This window comes from Mchenga conophoros, linkage group LG8 (genome assembly GCF_057382185.1).
Source record: "Mchenga conophoros isolate Kocher_MC1m ecotype Shallow Benthic linkage group LG8, M_conophoros_male_GT1.1, whole genome shotgun sequence".
NCBI classification, from domain to species: domain Eukaryota; kingdom Metazoa; phylum Chordata; class Actinopteri; order Cichliformes; family Cichlidae; genus Mchenga; species Mchenga conophoros.
This window is the reverse complement of record NC_140533.1, coordinates 19,136,330-19,153,564: the sequence shown is the minus strand read 5'-3', so window position 1 is coordinate 19,153,564 and position 17,235 is coordinate 19,136,330. Positions and strand designations below refer to the sequence as shown.

At 41.7% G+C, this 17,235-nt stretch overlaps 1 protein-coding gene across 4 annotated transcripts in view; it reads right to left on the bottom strand.

The window, feature by feature from the left end:
* The window catches only part of adkb (adenosine kinase b), a 130,900-nt gene that overhangs the window by 39,012 nt on the left and 74,653 nt on the right, over positions 1-17,235 (bottom strand). For all 4 annotated transcript variants that reach the window (XR_014893632.1, XM_085284742.1, XM_085284740.1 and 1 more), the window contains one exon: positions 3,799-3,969. Coding sequence is in view for 3 of the 4 variants with exons in the window: in XM_085284742.1 (XP_085140868.1) it covers positions 3,799-3,969 (171 nt within the window). In the remaining variant the exon portion in view is untranslated. The remainder of the gene's footprint in view (positions 1-3,798; positions 3,970-17,235) is intronic.

Genomic DNA, 17,235 nt, shown 5'->3' with positions numbered 1-17,235 from the left:
GCTAAATGCTCTTTTAAAACAGCTTGAACATTGAAATGATGATGGCTCCTTTTGCCTTGGCGAAGCACATTAATACATAGCCGAACGCCATTTCCACTTTTGTTAAATGGCTCACCTATTGAGTATTCAATTACAATGGCTGTCTCTCGTTTGGAAGACGGGGCTGGGACCCATATAAATAAGCTCCCTCTGAGTGTGGAGGTGCAGAATGCATTGGACAGCAATGGAAAGCATGCAGAGCTCCTGTATGGGGGTGGTATATAATGTTAATGGCTGAGAAGTGAGGAGGTTGTTCGGTACTGGCTGTGGGGCAAAAAACTAAGCACATCATCTGCAGCACTGTTTTATTAAGGAAGCGCATTTTTAAAACATTCTGACAGGGGAAAGAGAAGCCGAAGCACACGGACTGATCTAAATTGAGAAAGCTGTGAATCCTGGCTAAAAGAAATATCAGTCAGGGTGAATAATTCAGCCTTGATTAATCGTTCCATTTGTCTATGATATGCCTAAAATGCCACAAAACAAATCCACCAGTAATGGTCCAGTCCTCCCTCCCCCCCCCATTGTGTGGTTTATCTCTCATGCTCAAATAGCAAAAGCAAATTGTGGCTAATTTTATCGGCGAATCCACTGGCATGTGGTTTTTCCAGCGGTAATGATTCCCTCATTCGGGCCTAATTAACTGCGGCCATTAAATGGAGGGAAATGTAATGCCCTGGGTTCCATGTCAGGTAGTCAGAGGAGGACAGCACAGGAGGACTCAATTAGGCCGGTGCTGTTCCCAGGTTATCACACGACATGTTTGCCAATTAAGAGAAGTAGCGTCTGATGTCTATGCGCCTCTGCCGGCACCACCTCCGAGGTCCTGCCAACGCAGAAACCGCACTGCCCCCCTCCTCCTCCTCCTCCACCTCCCCTCAGCAGTGAAGGAACAGACACTACACTATGCCCCAAAAAGGCAGTAATTACAGGATGGATGGGAGACTGTTATATAAGCACGAGGCTGCCGATAGAGCAGGCAGGGCCTGCTGATGCCAGGTTTAAAACAAGTACCAGCAGGATCGAGTTATAGCAGAATTACCCAGGGTAGACTCAAACACAGACACATTTCAACATCAGAAGCTGGCAGGAGAGAAAAAACAAAACAAGAGAAGAAACAGAGGCTATTGACATGTTTTGAAGTCTGCCGTGTTGCAAAACTGTTTGGGAATTTAAAAATGATTAAACGTGAGTTGTGATCTGGCTGAAATAAGTTCCCAGTCGTGGAAAAATAAGGTGGCAATCAAAAACAATCTCGCTCAAATTTATTACATGTCATTTTCAAAACATGAGATCTTACAGCTGCTTAAAACATTTTTTTCCCCAAGTGAGACTAGCTCTGTATCGTGACTCAGTAAGTGTGGGAGAGGAAGGCAGAGACAAGCAGACACATTAGCCTTCCCTTATGGCACATTCTGCAAGGCTATAGGAGTCAGCCTGCATGATCCTGACTGTCACTGACTTGTTATGAAAGCATCGCGGGCTGAGGGTTATCCATCACATTGGGGGGTGGAAGCTGGGGCGAGAGGACGGCCGGGGGGGCTGGAAGGGGCAAGCGTGGGCGAGGCGGCTCTGTTGCCTGTCACTCACCATGCACCACTGCATGACCGGCAACCTTGTCTGGCTTGTGCACAATGGGAGGTCTGGGGCTCGACTGTATGAGCAGTCATTCCCCCCTCCCAGCAGCCAATACAGAGGTGAGGGGGTGGGGGAGCCAAAAGGAGTCAAAACACTCTGGACAGGCATTAGTCCTATACAGACCCTTGAAGATCTCACTGCTTGAGGCGGCTGAGCAGTTAATCAGCCCTCTGTTTCTTTTCACTGAAACTCTTATTTTGGTGTTCTTAGCCAGGTTCAATTTCAGAAAGCGAGCCCTGACAGAGTCTCCGAAAGATAATCTACTTCAACAAACATACATTGCAATTATCCGGAGTCATTAAATCGTAATGACTGGAGGTGTGAGCAAACTTCTTAAACAAACAGTTACAGTACCACCCACTAGAAAATACATAACGCTTGCAAAATGTACAGCACGGTTTAAGGAGACAGAATCGTTCCTCACAGCAATTAGGAAGCAAGAGAGAGAGAGAGAGGTGCATATGTAAAAGGGAGGTCTTATGTTGGGAATGGAAAAGAGGGGAAAAAAGCTGAAGTCAGCAATGGCAATAAATCCTCAAATGCTGAGCAGTTTCTTCCAGCTCTGTCCCGGTCTGCAGACCCCATCTCTAACCTGAAGACGGGGCTCTGTTTAGTAACTTTAGCAGTGGGGAGGCAAGTTCAGCCCAGTGAACATCCACTCCACTTCCCTCTGCTTTGCGCCTGCCCCCAAAGGTGCAGTTTGTCCTCAGAGTTAAGCTCGTCTGCTCTGTTAGAGGATACTTCCCAGCAGCAGCACACTCTGTGACTACAGCTTGACCTCAAATCACCTACTCGCTTCCACAAAGCGGAGAAAAATCGATAGATCAACTGGGATGGAATGGTGACGCAAGTGAGATGATTGATTAACGCGCTCGGTTTTATTCATCTCTTAATAGTGAGCGAGAAGTGAGACGTTAAATGGATACTGAGGAGAGCAATAAGTGGAATCAAAGGTCGGACACAGCCCTTTGATTTTACTTTAAACATGGCGACATATGAAGCACTCAGACAGGACGAACCCCCAGCGAGAGAAAACACAGAAGTGCGATAAACAGGTGTTATAGTTCATTGAATAACACTAAACTGTTTAAGCAGAAAAAAAGGCTTAAGTAAATAAATGATTGATATCTCCACACTTTCATATCTGAGTGTTTAAGAACATAGGTAGTTTATGTATAATATCTATATCAAGAGTATTATGCTTCAGTTTTTGTTCATTCAATGCTACTGTACTAAATCTGACACACGCTGTGGTGAGACAAAAAGGCTAAATGCGCAATGTTAGCGTGACTATGCATAAAGCGGAATGATTTCACATTTTATCGACTAAAAAACAAGAAATTGTTGCACAAGGTAAAATTATACATACAGGCTCAAATATATACCCCTACTAATATTTGGTTGAATCTTCCTTAGCAAACTGAACCTCAACCAGATGCTTTTGCTGACCCTCAACAAGCTTCTGGCTTAATTCTGGCTAGATATTTCACTGCTCAAGTTCCTCTAAATTGGTTGGTTTCTTGGTTTGGACCTAAGTTTTAAGCATAGTCCACAAATTTTCAATAGGGTTGAGGTCAAGGCGTGTGGAAGCCAATTCCAGATGGTTAATGTTAGCCTGCTTTATCCATTTCAGTTTGGGATCATTGTCCTTTTGGAAAATCTGATTGCCACCTAGCTGTTGATTTGAGGTCACATTGAAGGATTTGGAGGTAATCCAAGCTGTCATACATACTGTTACAATGGTGACCATATTAAACCTGGCTAAAGTGCCACCTTATGAGGTCAGCATTTATTCAGGTAACGTCTGTGAACCGAAATCTCAGGCTTCAGACTGCTCTACATACTCCCCATGTATGACGTCAAAGAGAAGAGGGACATCCTTACTATGGAAATCTCATTCAGGAGCAGCAGCTGTGCACTTGTAAACCTGCTGTTCACATCTCTTGTTTGCAAAGTGCAGCCAATCAAAAGAAAGGAAGAGGGAAAAGCAGCTAAATCAGCTTGTCTCAAAGCCAAATATAAGAATTTGTCAATTTCAATTGTAAAATTTGCAAAAACAAATATAATAAGCTGGAAATATCTGTCCTAAAGAGGCTTGAATGCACGTCTCGTTTCACTTACCGTCTCGTTGCCGAACAAGATGTCGACATAAGGCATAACCTTCATCAAGGGCTCTTTAAAGAATTGGCTGATGAATGGTGCCGAGAGGTTCATGCAAAAAATTTTGTTCTTATCGGAAGCGTGTCTTGCCACCTTGACGATCGACTCCGGGGACACAGTGAGGAAAAAACCCTGAAACAAGAGAAAATATTTACTACATTATAATTTCGTGGGTTTGACTGACATCAGCTAAATCAAACAAATTAATCTGTACAGGGCCTGCGCACAGGCAGAATTATCAGTGTTTTGACAACGGTACATAGGCCCAGAAATGACTGAACTGTAACGGGCTCCTGTGAACTGAAACACTTCCAACAGCTAATTTGTAGGTTTTGGATTCTGACGAGGTAGTTTTAGGGTGACATGGCTTGATAATCTTGAAATAACATAGCAGCCAAAGGGCAGGAAAAGGAAAAAAAGAAACTGCAGTGCTCAAACACTTATCTGAAATGGTTTCTTAGAACATAAGCGGAGCAACAAAGAAGAGGAAAAAGGACAGGAAAAAATCCATCCAGGACAAAGCCTGTGGCTGAGCTCCAAGGCTTGTACTGGAGGAAGCAACATGCACATATCCGATGATAGGGCGAACAAAAGTCTTGTCTGGACTCTCCTTACTTGGAAACAAGAGAGGCAGGCCCACTCATTGTGTGAATGAATACAAATCAGGTAAGAAAACACCTTTGTGTTTCAGGTGGAAACCTGAAGCGAGACTCTCCTGCAAGCCACACAAAAACACTCCTCCTTTGATACTGATCTTCTTAACCTTGTTTTTCAGCAACAAGCTGCTCTGTAAAACCACTGTGTCACAATAGGGGCAAAGGGGAGAAGGAGGGGGGGGGGGGCAAGTTTCAGCTCATTGATACATTTAATCTTGCTGAAAAGCTTCCATTGTAGACTACAGTGCAGTTCTCATTAAAGCACTATGACATTTGCAGCAATAGAGGAGCGACCTCTATGAAAAAGAACAGGGTATAATACCAGTGAATAGAGGGTGACTGTGTAGTCAATCAAATGTACAAGGCATTACAATGCAGCCGTGCTGAGGTGAATTTTTTTTATTATGCATTCATGTGTCATTCTGCTCTCTGGCCAGACATTTTTGTTCCTCTGATGAGCTTGTACGTCCTGCGGGCGTTTTTCTCGGGGGAAAAAAGTCTTCAGGTTGAGGCTCAGGTCATCCTGTGGTTGCTGGGTCACAGTACCATCTGTCGAAGACTAAAAAGGTGTTTTCAATGGGTCCGCCGGCACAAAAAGAACTCACTCTGGGCTAATGGCCCATCACTGACCCTGACATTTTTCTTTTGCGGTGTGCCAATGTGTCAGAGGAAGGGGAGATTGTTTTCTGACACAAATGGTCTTTTTTGGTAGTTGAAAATAAACTGTCATGGTTACCGTAATGTTAACGCTGATCAAAGGCCCGTGGCTCGATCAAATATCCCGAGGGGTGGTGAACTTTAAAAGCCAGCTTCTCTAATCACACACTGGCTCTGTGTAATTTACTTCTAACCTCAGTACCACTGCCAGTGCTATTGCATTAAACTGCTCAGAAATGCAGCAGATTAAGTGATGTTTGAGTGGATTATAAGCTTGAAATACTAAAAAAAACAATTTATACTTATTAAACCTTCAAGTCCATTTTGGTGCTTTGGATAAACTTTAACCTCAATGCATTATGTTAATTGTCTAATTAGCACGATATGTTTATTAATCTGTTATTAATGCTATACAGTTTTCCTAACAGACATCTGGTTAGGATGTTTCAGAGAAGAGATGTTTCATGGGCTATGAACAGCACCTCAGTATGTGAATGTAAACAAACACATAGGAGGAAGAATAGGTGACAGGGACACATCGAGATGATGACAGCCAGGAGGAGAAAGAAGCCTTCACTAAAGGGTGAAGGGTGACTACTGGTATGAACTTTGTTTAACTGGGTGTCTGCATAGCCATTTTTATTTCTGAGAAAAAGCTATTAGGAGGAGCGTGTCAGGCTACATTTCACTGTGTGTTATACTTGTATAACTATGCATGTGACAAATAATAAAGAACTTTGAACCTTGAACCTATTAGTATACTAGTCTGGTAAAAAGTGTAATGTTTATGTAAATTATTTATTACTTTGGGTAACAGTATATATTACTGTTACATGCACACACAGGTAGATCCTAGGGTCCTTGCAGGTTCTGATCTGCCTAGCCACCACCTAGCAATGGGCGAAAATGACTCACTTTTTTTGCATTTCTGTACCTAAAACGTTCTAAAAACATATAATTTTTCATTTCAATGCAATAACATCTCATTTATACACACAAAAGCTGATATATGCATGCCTTGCAACCATTTAGCAATAGGCTAAAATGACCCCTTTTTGTGATATTTGTTTTATGCATGGGCATGTAAAGCAATCCTTGTGAATTAAAAGCTCAATCTGTGGAGGCTTTATTTTCCACTCTTGACTACCAAACTCACTCTTCAAAGAGCTGTAGCATCCTTAGTCTTAAGCATGCGATTTAGCTTGGAACACAGTAGCCCCTTCCTCCTATTGTTATTCAAACCTCCTATTTACGAGGGGCAGCCAATCAGAAGAAAGATGGCTTAAAGAGAGATTGGCTTTAACAAAGTTAAGCTGAGGATCAGTATAAGATAATTAAGGGTTATTTTAAACTATGGCTCTTAAAAGCTTCTCTAGCTCAAAAATAAGAACAAGTGGCTCTGAAAAGATCAGTCAGATAGAGAGTGAATGGAAAATACATCAGACCACCCTCCTGAAAAAAGGAATTAAATGATAGACACACAGACAGATAGATGATCTAACTCCGCTCCAAACTACAGGAACCCTGCAAAACAGTCCAACATAAACTATAATAAAGTAAAGCAAAGGAAAATAAAGAGTTTTTATGTAGTCTTTTAACATCTGTCAAAAAACTCAGCTTTGAAGAACAAAAATCCACTTAAAATATTATATAGTGTACATTATATTGCAGGAATCCTGCTCATAAAAACCATGTAGGTCGTTTCTTCCAAACGACACACCAATCTTGTGGCTTGCGGGGAGAAAAAGTCAGACTTTGAGGCATGCAAAATTCCAGTTATCATCAGTAGTCTGTGCTGACTACGCAACGGGAGAAGTTAAGTCTTTAACACTGCGACGCAGATCGTGTATCACGAATACCAGATCTAGTTTCCCAGGTGTCAGAGAGCTCTGTGAAGTGGGGTGACGATCACATTTCCAGGTCAAGATGATCAAAGTGCTGGGTACACTTCGTACAAATTCCACCCAGGCACAACATTCAATAAAGCCTTCAGAAATGCATTTTCCTGGCAGACAATAATGCAGAGCGATGTTTGGCCATGTCAAGTGGTAATTTGAGGGAAGAGCTGGAAAGGCACAGCATCCATTTTCAATGTTTACGCTAAAAAGAGGAATGACTTACACTTTAGGCAGAGAAAGAAAATGTCTAAATGCTACTCTGAGATGAAATTAGTGGTAATCTAACCATAGAGGTCCTAACCAGCAGCAGCAGCAGCACGCTATCACACTTCCTCTGCATTGTATCAGTGTTTTCCCTGGGGCTGCTCACATCTGAAAAGCTGGGTGTGATGGATGGCATGGTGTCACTGGGCTTAAAATAAAAGTGGACATCTGAAGGGTAAAAATGATCTATTTTGGGAAGGGCATTTTCATTTGCGCCAGCAGCAGAGGTGGTCATGGAAAAGAAAAAGCTTCTTTTTTTTTAGGTCTAATTTAATTCTGCAGGAATAAGGGGGAGTGTTCAAAGTAGTGTGTCGTGAAGGTTTTATTTGACACTTCCTATTACTCAAGAATGATGGAAAGAATTTAAACTATCACCACCTCAGTGAAAAGAGTAATTACGTCCATGGCAATTGCGCTAAATTTAATCAAATCTCCAGATCTTAGTTTTATTTATAAAACCACTAATCACAGATTTGTAGAGGATTTCCTCAATATTTCCATATGTATGAAATGAGCATATCCAATGTGTAAAAGGTTTCTTGTAGTGATAAACACAAAGAAATGCTAACATTGCTGTCGCCTGCTGCCCTAGAGATCTTTGTTACATCTTTTATCCCACCACTTCACAGTTTAGCTTCACTTAAAAGGCCAAAGTTAAATTTTCCAGGTACAGCTGTTATGATATTTTGACTGCCAAGCAACAAATGGCAGAGAAACAATATTAGCAACTAGCTGCTGGTGTAAACACATATGTCCCTCAGGAAGTGGTGGACCAATATTAAATAGAACATACACTGCATTGCCAAGAGTATACGCTCACCCATCCAAATCACTGGATTCAGGTGATTCAATCACTTCAATGGGCCACAACAGTGAGCTGTTAGTTGTACTGTAACTAAGTGGAAGTGACTGGGAACAACAGCAATTCAGCCATGCAGTGGTAGGCCATGTAACATCACAGAGTGGGGTCAGCAGATGCTGAGTTCGCCAGCTTTCTGCAGAGTCAGTCACTACAGACCTCCACACTTCACGTGGTCTTCAGATTAGCTCAAGAACAATGCATAGAGAGCTTCATGGAATGGGCTTCATGGCTGGGCAGCTGCATCCAAGCCTTACATCCCCAAATGCAATTTAAGTGTTGGATGCAGTGGTGCAAAGCATGCTGCCACTGGACTCTAAAGCAGTGGAGAAGTGTTCCCTGGAGTGACGAATAATACCTCTCTATCGGGCAGCCAATGCAATCACAAGGTAGTTTTCAGTGCAGTTCCCTCTGGGAACAGTCATTGTTCTGGCCAACCAGTTGGGCAATATGTATTGTTCCCAAGCAATTGGAAGTTGCCAGGGAATCGCTGACGTGATTGCTCGTTGCACATCTCTTTGGAAGTGGTGGTCACATGGTCCACCCAGGCTATGGCTAGATCTCAAAAGCAGTTGTTTGCAAATACAGTCATCGCATGAACTTCTATATTTTTTCCCCCACTGCGACCCTTTGTGGCCAACAGAAGAACTTGTGCGCTGTGCTTGAAAATACAAATCATTATTCTAGCTGTGTGCCTTCACCCTGTTTAGCACAATGTCACACTAGCCGACTACAAACCACATCATCGCTCTGATACACTGCTCACAGTTTGTGATCTTGATGCTCGATTTCTATCTATTACCCAAACACGAGCAGCGGTTTCACATGCTTTTCTTTTTTCCTAGTTTCAGCAGAGGGCGGCCTAATGTGACTTGAGACCCTCAATTCAAGTAAAGAAAAGCTTCAATCACACAAAAAGTCTATCGTGCCATCAGAATAAAAACCTGAGATTCCTCTTTGAGCTGCCAAATGTAAAGAGTAGACAAGAATGGAGTTAAAGTGTAGAGCAGGAGAGACATTTGACAACTAAGAGCAGCTACAAGACTGCAGCATTCGACTAAGACCTGCATGAAATCAGACACAGCAGCACGATTTCAATTTTTAAAAAACATTTTTTGGCATTTACTCTAGCGATACATAACCTTTTTCATAGCAAAGCCCTGCAAGCTAACCTCCAGTGTTTCAAAAGACTCCCAGGCCATGCTATCCCTGTCATTATCATAGACAGCCCCCCCATCACGCTCTCTGGTGCACAGGGTTCATTACACAGAATTAGATGTCACACAGATCAGAGCGCCCGTGATGCCACACAGTGCTCTCCTCCTCTGTTATCTCTGTAAAGCACTGTTGCGAGGTGGATCGATAGCTGAGGTTTGGAGCTTCATTAGCTCAGTATGACTCCATCTCCATCAAGACACCTCTGGCATGCTACGCTAGTGTCGCGAGATATATTTTACTCCCCGATCGTGAAGGTCGTGCTGTTTTACACACAAACACACGGGGGACAAACAAGGCCTTTCACACCTACTGTGCTGTGGGGTAGTGGAGCTGTGGGTGAATCTGTGTTAGGCTCTGGCTCAATAGACAGGAGAAAGAATGATGACAAATAAACAGAGGTAAGTGATTAATGGTGTCACAAAGTGCCTTGAGTGGAGGGCGAAAAAATTACAAGGATGAAAAGAGCTAATTTAAGGCTTTTCATTTCAAAGGAAAATGAGCGCTACAAAACAACTGGGATTTTCACAATGCTAATGATGTTTTGTTTGCATTGAAACGGCCAGTTGGTTTCATTTGGAAACAAGTTCAATTAAACCAACAGAGAAGATAAATGTGTAACAACCTCACAACATGATTGAGCATTCACCGCCCTTTTAGGATGTTTGATCTGACTGCGAGGCAATTCAGGCGCGCTGATAGCATCTGCCTCTTCTTCTTCTCTTCCATTAAGAATCATGTTCTGGTGAAGCTTATCAGACATCTAGGAATTCATTCACTTCTTCTGAGGGAGGCTGGAGGGAGGCCAACTGTACTGGAAACAGAAGGGAGGGCCCGTCTCTCTAAAGGACGCTTGGAGATGAGGAAAAGGGGGCTATCATGTCAGCCGGCATCCCCGGGGCAACATAAATGTGCCACGAATGCTGGTCTTAACAACTGGGCAGAGACATCGCTTACTGACTCCTGCAGGATTTATTCCTAAAACATTTTCTCTGGTTTAAATATTACTCAATTTTTAAACTGGTGGATATTTTTCCCTGATGTTAAACAGGTCTCTTGAGGTATTTGTGAAATATAGAGATGCTAGAAGCTAGAAGGTCAGAACCAAATATACTCGGTCATCTTCATCACACAATAAAGCCAACATCTGACGGGAGGGTGTGTCACACCACAAGCCTGTATAACCATCAGAGGCAGCAAAGACTAAGGTAGTAGCTAAAAAAAAGAAGAAAGAGGAGGTTTTAACCTCAAGTTTAGGTTAAGGTTCGCTGGCATCACAACACTGGAACAATTGGTTTGATACAAGCGGTATCTCACTAAAAGTAATTCAAGATCAGCTTCAGGGTCTCTTCAGATGGCTGCCTTTTGCTCTCCCGTTAAGCTCTGCAGTTTCAAAAATGTGTTGGCCAGGGGAAAAGGCCAACTTGAGCAGGGGAGCAGGATGCCAAGGAATGTACTTAAGATCTAAAACAGACAAGATTTAAAGCCAAGAGCATTTAAATGCCAGTACTAATCCACAGAATAATTCACTGCATAGCACAAAATGACTCTCCCTTACAGATACCATATGGCACCTATACGAAGGCAAAAAATATGGCAGGAGAGACGCTTCCCTCTGTTAAAGCTGCGCTGTCTATGTGATGAAAGAGAGAACCGAGCTCCTCTGTCTCTCACTTCCACTTGCATAGCAAGTCTATATATTTTACCCTCTCTGGTTCCCACTGTTGTTCTTGCCTCCATCATTGGGAGATTAGCCCAGAACAAACTGTTTGGTTTGCAGGGAGTTAAAATTTGCTAATGCATACACTCTCAAGTGTCCTTGTCTGCCACACTGCACTTAATTAGCATTTTAGTGTGAACAGTTTCTCTCTCCTCCAGTACCTCTGAAGAGGAAACATCACTCTGGCTCACACAAAAACACACATGAAAGTTGGGCTCCTGTAGTTTCTTTCGCGACTCGAGAACAGGACGGGGAATGGAAAAGAGAGTTAGTGGGGGTCGATGGAAAAATGGGATAAAAGTCTGCCATCTGAAAACAGATGTTGGGGCTCCAGAGTTGTCTCTTCTGAAGGGGCTTGAAAGGACGTATTAATATATGGGTCAGATGTATAAAGCTGAGGTTCAGTGTCTGAGCGTCGACACTGCGCAGGGGTTTCCAGTTTCAGTGACTCGGAGGTTGTGCACAGACAGAAACTAAATCTCCACAGACATTCCTGCTGCCGGGAAGTGAACATTTCCAAATGTACCACTCTTGTGGATGTAAATGAATTAGTGCACTTAACTCGAACACAAAAAAAACGAAGAACCGAGGAGACAATCTTTCACTGTTCAGAGTCCAGTGAAAGCTAGCGCACCAGGTTGGAAAATTACAGGTAATTGCTGAAGCCATTGAATCCAGTTTGGTTTTGGTTGAAAGACTAAAATAACAAAGCTCTGATTGCTGAAAAGACAAGGGCAGGGAGCTTGGAGGCCCCATTGCTAAGAGTTAATTTGATACATATTTCTCCCTCTTGAAATGTCTGAGGTACTGGCAAGAGACGACGAAAAGAAGAAAAAAAACTGAGTGAGAGAGAGGGTGAGACCCCCGCTCTCCCTGCAAATACTATCCATCTGCCATATTACATTTAACCAGCATGAGAAGCTAAGGGAGCGCCCTTGCACAATATTGTGTGAAGGCTGTCAAACTCAATGCAGGAGCTCAGTGCCCACTGCTCAGAGCTGAGGACACAGGGCCGCTTAAATTCAGTCTAATAATAACTTCTGACTGTGTGCTTAGCACCAGGAGAACATGTGGTGGGAAAAAAAGAGCTTTTAATTATTCATGGCTGCTTAAAAAACTAAAAAAAATGAAGAAAAAAAAACATCTAATTGAAACTGTGATATGATGACCCCGTGAGAAAAACACCAACAGCTTCCAGCCTACCTTTTTGAACAGTTTTTGCCTAATAAACAAATCAGAGTTATTCAAAATGAGCAGAGTAAGTTGGAAGCTGGAGGAGAAGCAAATAAAAATCCTGTCTAGAGAACATATTTTCTAAAGCGTCAAATTTTAGATGATTTCCAGTAATTTTATTGACATTTCAAAAAATATTTCAACATTTATTCTTTAAACTCAAGTGATTTCTGCACTTTTTGCACTTTTATTAAGACTTTAAGCAAGTGGCCAACTTCAGGGCTGATGTGGAAAAGCCAAAACCTGTGACTCTTCTAATGGCTCAGTCACACTGTGGTAAACAACAGGACAACAAACTTCCATCTGCAATGAAAAATCATGGTTGCCTGGTAGATGCATTGCTGTCGGAGACTGAAAAGTAGCTGGGTGACCTCACTTGGTGGGAGACGACCTGTCTCCAAATAATCGTCATCGACACACTCATCTGCCTGCGCCCCTGGGTGTTCAGGGTGCTAGTCTATTCTTTACATCACTTCCTCCATTCCCACACCATTACTCTAGACCAATCATTTAGTGCTCTTCTGTCATTCTGACTATCATCCGTACGACTTGCTTCCCTCCTCTCCACCTCACCCTTGTCACTCACATCTAAGCCTCCATCTTCATCTACACCACCACCAGTGTGCAGACTCTGGGAGGTCCAATCCTAATTCCTATCACTGCCTGACTCCTTTCTGCAATGACGATTCATTGGAGTCTAATTGCAAAACAGGTTAGTAATCAAAGTTTGCAGTCAAGTAAGTAAGTTAGTAAGTCAACCTTCCAAATGATCTTCTCCCTATTGAAGTGGTTGTGTTTTGGTTATATTCCTATATAAAAGCAGTTTTGCTGAGCACCTGTGTCCCATTCAATTGCAAACTAATAGCACACTGACTCCGTCTTGTGTTGCCGTTTTATTGTTTTCTTAATGCACCGAAATTGCTTTGAAGATGACTGCTAGTGGCTGCGGACATGATCCTCATCCTCGGAGCAAGTGTAGTCGACTTGATCGCAAGTTGACTGCACGTGGTCGCAATAATTTCTGTCGTGCTACCTAGTGTGACAGTAACATAGTAGCTGATTGTAAATGGCTCCAAAAATGAGTCAATCGCCCACACTGCGTAACTGAAATGACTTAAATTAATTTGACTAAAAGAAACAAAACATGGAAGAGAACTATAATCAAACCAATGCTGCAAATAATAATTAATTTCCTTACTGATTAATTATTCAGTGGGCAATAAATCAAATATGCTTTCCTCGAAATTCTATATCCACAACTTTAAAGTAATAAACTCGTAGCAAGAGTTGAGTATCATCAGACCACTGTGACAAACCCGGTGCTAACACTCAGTACTGGTAATGCTACAGCACTAAAATCAAGTTCAGAAGAAATCAATTGCCTGGAGGCAAGAAGTGTGAACTTTCATACCCTAAGCCCAATTTCCTTGAAAGTGGAGGTTCTAAATCAAATCAAGTCGAGCCAATGCACCATGGAATTATGCAAAAAATGACAAAGCTATACGAAGTGACAACTAGGAAGAAATACTGCCAAGGCTAAGAAACTTCTGAGCTTGTTTATTCACTCCACATGTTTTTTATCTTTCTTGTGCCGAGACACTACAAGTCAGCTCCGATCGGCTCTGTTTATATTTAAACCATGAGGGAGAAATATCGAATGCGCATAGATGAAGTAAACATGCATGTAAGGAAAGGGGGGGCACTCATCTGAAGTTTACTATACTCGTACATGCAAGAATAAAATCTTTAAAGGCTCATGATGCTATGGGGTTTTGATTTTTAAGAGAAGGGGGTCAGTTTCAGCTACAACTTCACTGCTGCCGAGTGGAGAGTGCTTCACTACCTGAGCACGATAATCACGCTCCGTGGAAATTATCTCAGCGGGCGAAAAAAAGTGAAAAACACTGAAGGAGCTCTTAACTTTTTAAAGTAAATGCAATAATACCATTAAAAGTTCTTGTATTTATAATCTGTCTGGGAGCCATTTTCAAAGTTATTCCTCTCCATTGCTTTAAACGGACATTTTCCTTCCTCAAAGCACTGAAATATTAGTATTGTAGGGTACTAAGAGCTTCTTGCACTTGATGGATATAATGACAGCCAGAAAATGAGCCTTTCTTAAGCTGCAAACAAAACCTTAAAATCCCCAAATTCAGATGCTACTGGTAGGCGTCGGCATCGCTTGCCAAAAGTAACGGGGTGAAGAAAATGTGTTAGATGTTAAATTACAATTGTCCAGAGGCATTCGCATGCTGCTCGGCTTTGATAATTCTGACTGAGAGACTTATTAGTCGCAGTGTGTTTGATATTACCTCTCTGTAGGACAAGATGACTAATGCATATCAGTGACTTATTTCAAGGAGATATACTGGATTATAGAAGGTTAAACCAGTGATATTTTAATCTGGGGCTAAATAAAAATGAGCCTAAAAATTAGTTGCCATTGTCACCGGGCGACTCAGACCTAAAAGGTTTTTCATGCCTCATGTGTGCATCATGAGTGCTTCTAGATCTTTGGGATATTTAATCCTATATTGGCCGTGGTATTAATAACATTTACAGCTGTTTTGGTTTTGTTCACTCAAAAATAATAATATGCATTAAAAAACATTTCCATGCATTGCCGGAGTGCAAATACTAGCAGCAGGAATGCACCGAGATAAACAGTTGGTAAAAACAGTTGGATGGCAAAGCACAATGAGATGATGTGAGAAAAGTACTATTTAAATCTCAGATGAACAAAAGTACAATTTGCATTTTCTTTCACTGACCTTCAGTTAAAATTAGAGCTACATTTGGATGGGAGCTTTGCTACAGATCTAATGCTTTTTCCTGATGCAATTTTTGCAACTCTCCAGCACAGCCGATGTTTTAATCAAGTTTGTTTCCACTGCACTGTCTCGCTTTTTGCTTTTATTAAGACATCAGCTTTCTCACCTCAGTGTCGAAAAACATTCTCGCTGTATTTTGAATTTTACTTTGTAAAATGTATTTATTTATTTTTAAATGGATGTAAATGCACTTTTTTCTCTCTAATCTCTGTTTTCTCCACATAACAAACACTCAAATATATTGTTAATTTCATCTCATTTCTCATGTTTTATCCAAGTAACCCTAGCTCACTAATAAAAATGCACATGTTATGGACTCCACACCCAGGGTTGGCACATGCCAAATGAGCTGAACAGCCAACTAACATGGACAGGGAGACACTGGGCTCAAGTTGCTTTGTAATCTCCAGAGGTTATAGACTAAAATGCACCACCTAGAGTAGGGCTGTTCGATATAACGATATATATCGGATGACGATATAAAAACGTCTATCGTTTCATTTTACGCTATCGTTTGTTTCGTGGTGTCGCAAAATAAACTGTTTACGGCAATACTTTTTCATCGTTTTGATGGTCACTGTAGTGGCTATATTCATTTCTTAAAGTTCTCTCTTTCTCTTATATTTTATATAACCACAGTACAGATGGACAAGCGCCTGTTTTTATGCGTTGTGGTTAGCAACAACGACGGTAACAGCATCCCGTGTCCGCTTGTTTATGTTCCACATAAACCTTTCACAATAAAGCTCAAGATCCTGTTGAGACTTTTCAAAATAAACTGAATCACGTGAAAAAGCAGATTATTTACGGATGAGAATTAAAAAAGAGCCGCCAGGTGCTAAAAAATAAACCTTAGACTCAAACGTTAGAACAGGCTTTTCCCCGCAGCACGCCGTGTAATAAATACTCACAAAGAAAACAGCGGCTGTTACAACTTATGTCTAAAAATTTATCGTTTCATGCATCGGTTAAAACACTCGACTCCAGCAACATGACGCGCAGCAGGAAGCACTTCCCGCAAGTCGAGCGGCCCGAGATTCACAGAATTTACAGAAAATGTTACATTTTTGTGATTTATATCGTTATCGGGACGATAGAATTCTTATATCGGGATATGAGATTTTGGTCATATCGCACAGCCCTAACCTAGAGTCAATTCTACCCACCTTTACATATCAAATTTAAGAATAAACAAACGACTTTAAACCAAAATCATGAGCCGGTATGCATTATTGTAACTAAACACGCATAATACACCCATACAGAAATACACTTGTCTCGGTTAAGGTCGGAGTTCATGATTCAACAATAAGGAAGAGACTGGGCAAAAATGGCATCCATGAGAGACTTCCAAGGTGAAAAATACCTCTCATACCAACAGTCACGGTGGTAGTATTATGTTTGGAGCTGCTCTGCTACTATCTGCTCTCTACCAGAAAATCCCAAAGGAAACCATCAGTTTGGGTCCTGAAGCTGAAGGTTATGCAGCAGGACACTGGACAGTTTAGGTCTGGAAAGGCCAGGTTAAAGTCTGGATTCAAATCCAATTGCGATGCTTTGGCACGACCTTAAACAGGCCGTTCATGCTCGAAAACCCTCCAGTGTGGCTATATTCAAACATTTCAGCAAAGAAGAACGTGCCAAAATTCCTCCACAACAATGTGAAAAACTTGTTACCAGTTGTTGTAAAAATGTAGATATCAGCAAGGGGGAATATATATTTTGCAACACCATAATTGCAAAATTATTAACAGATACAATAACTTGAGAATCCATTTGTTAAAGTTAACCCACAGAGTCAGTTTTAGTCTCTAACAAACCACATCCCAACTAATTTACTTCGATAAGTAACAAACCGAGAACTCGTAGTTGTGGTGACAAAGTAAAAGCCTTTACATTATAAACCTCTTCAGCCAAGATAGCAGAGAAGGCCAGTCACTCTCCGGCCGGATTTATTATGACGAGAGCCTCTCAGACAGACAGAGAGTCAGCCTCGGCTTCTACAACCACCATCCATTTTTCTAAAATTTCAAAGTGCTTGAGATTTCTAAGTGGAGCAGTCTAA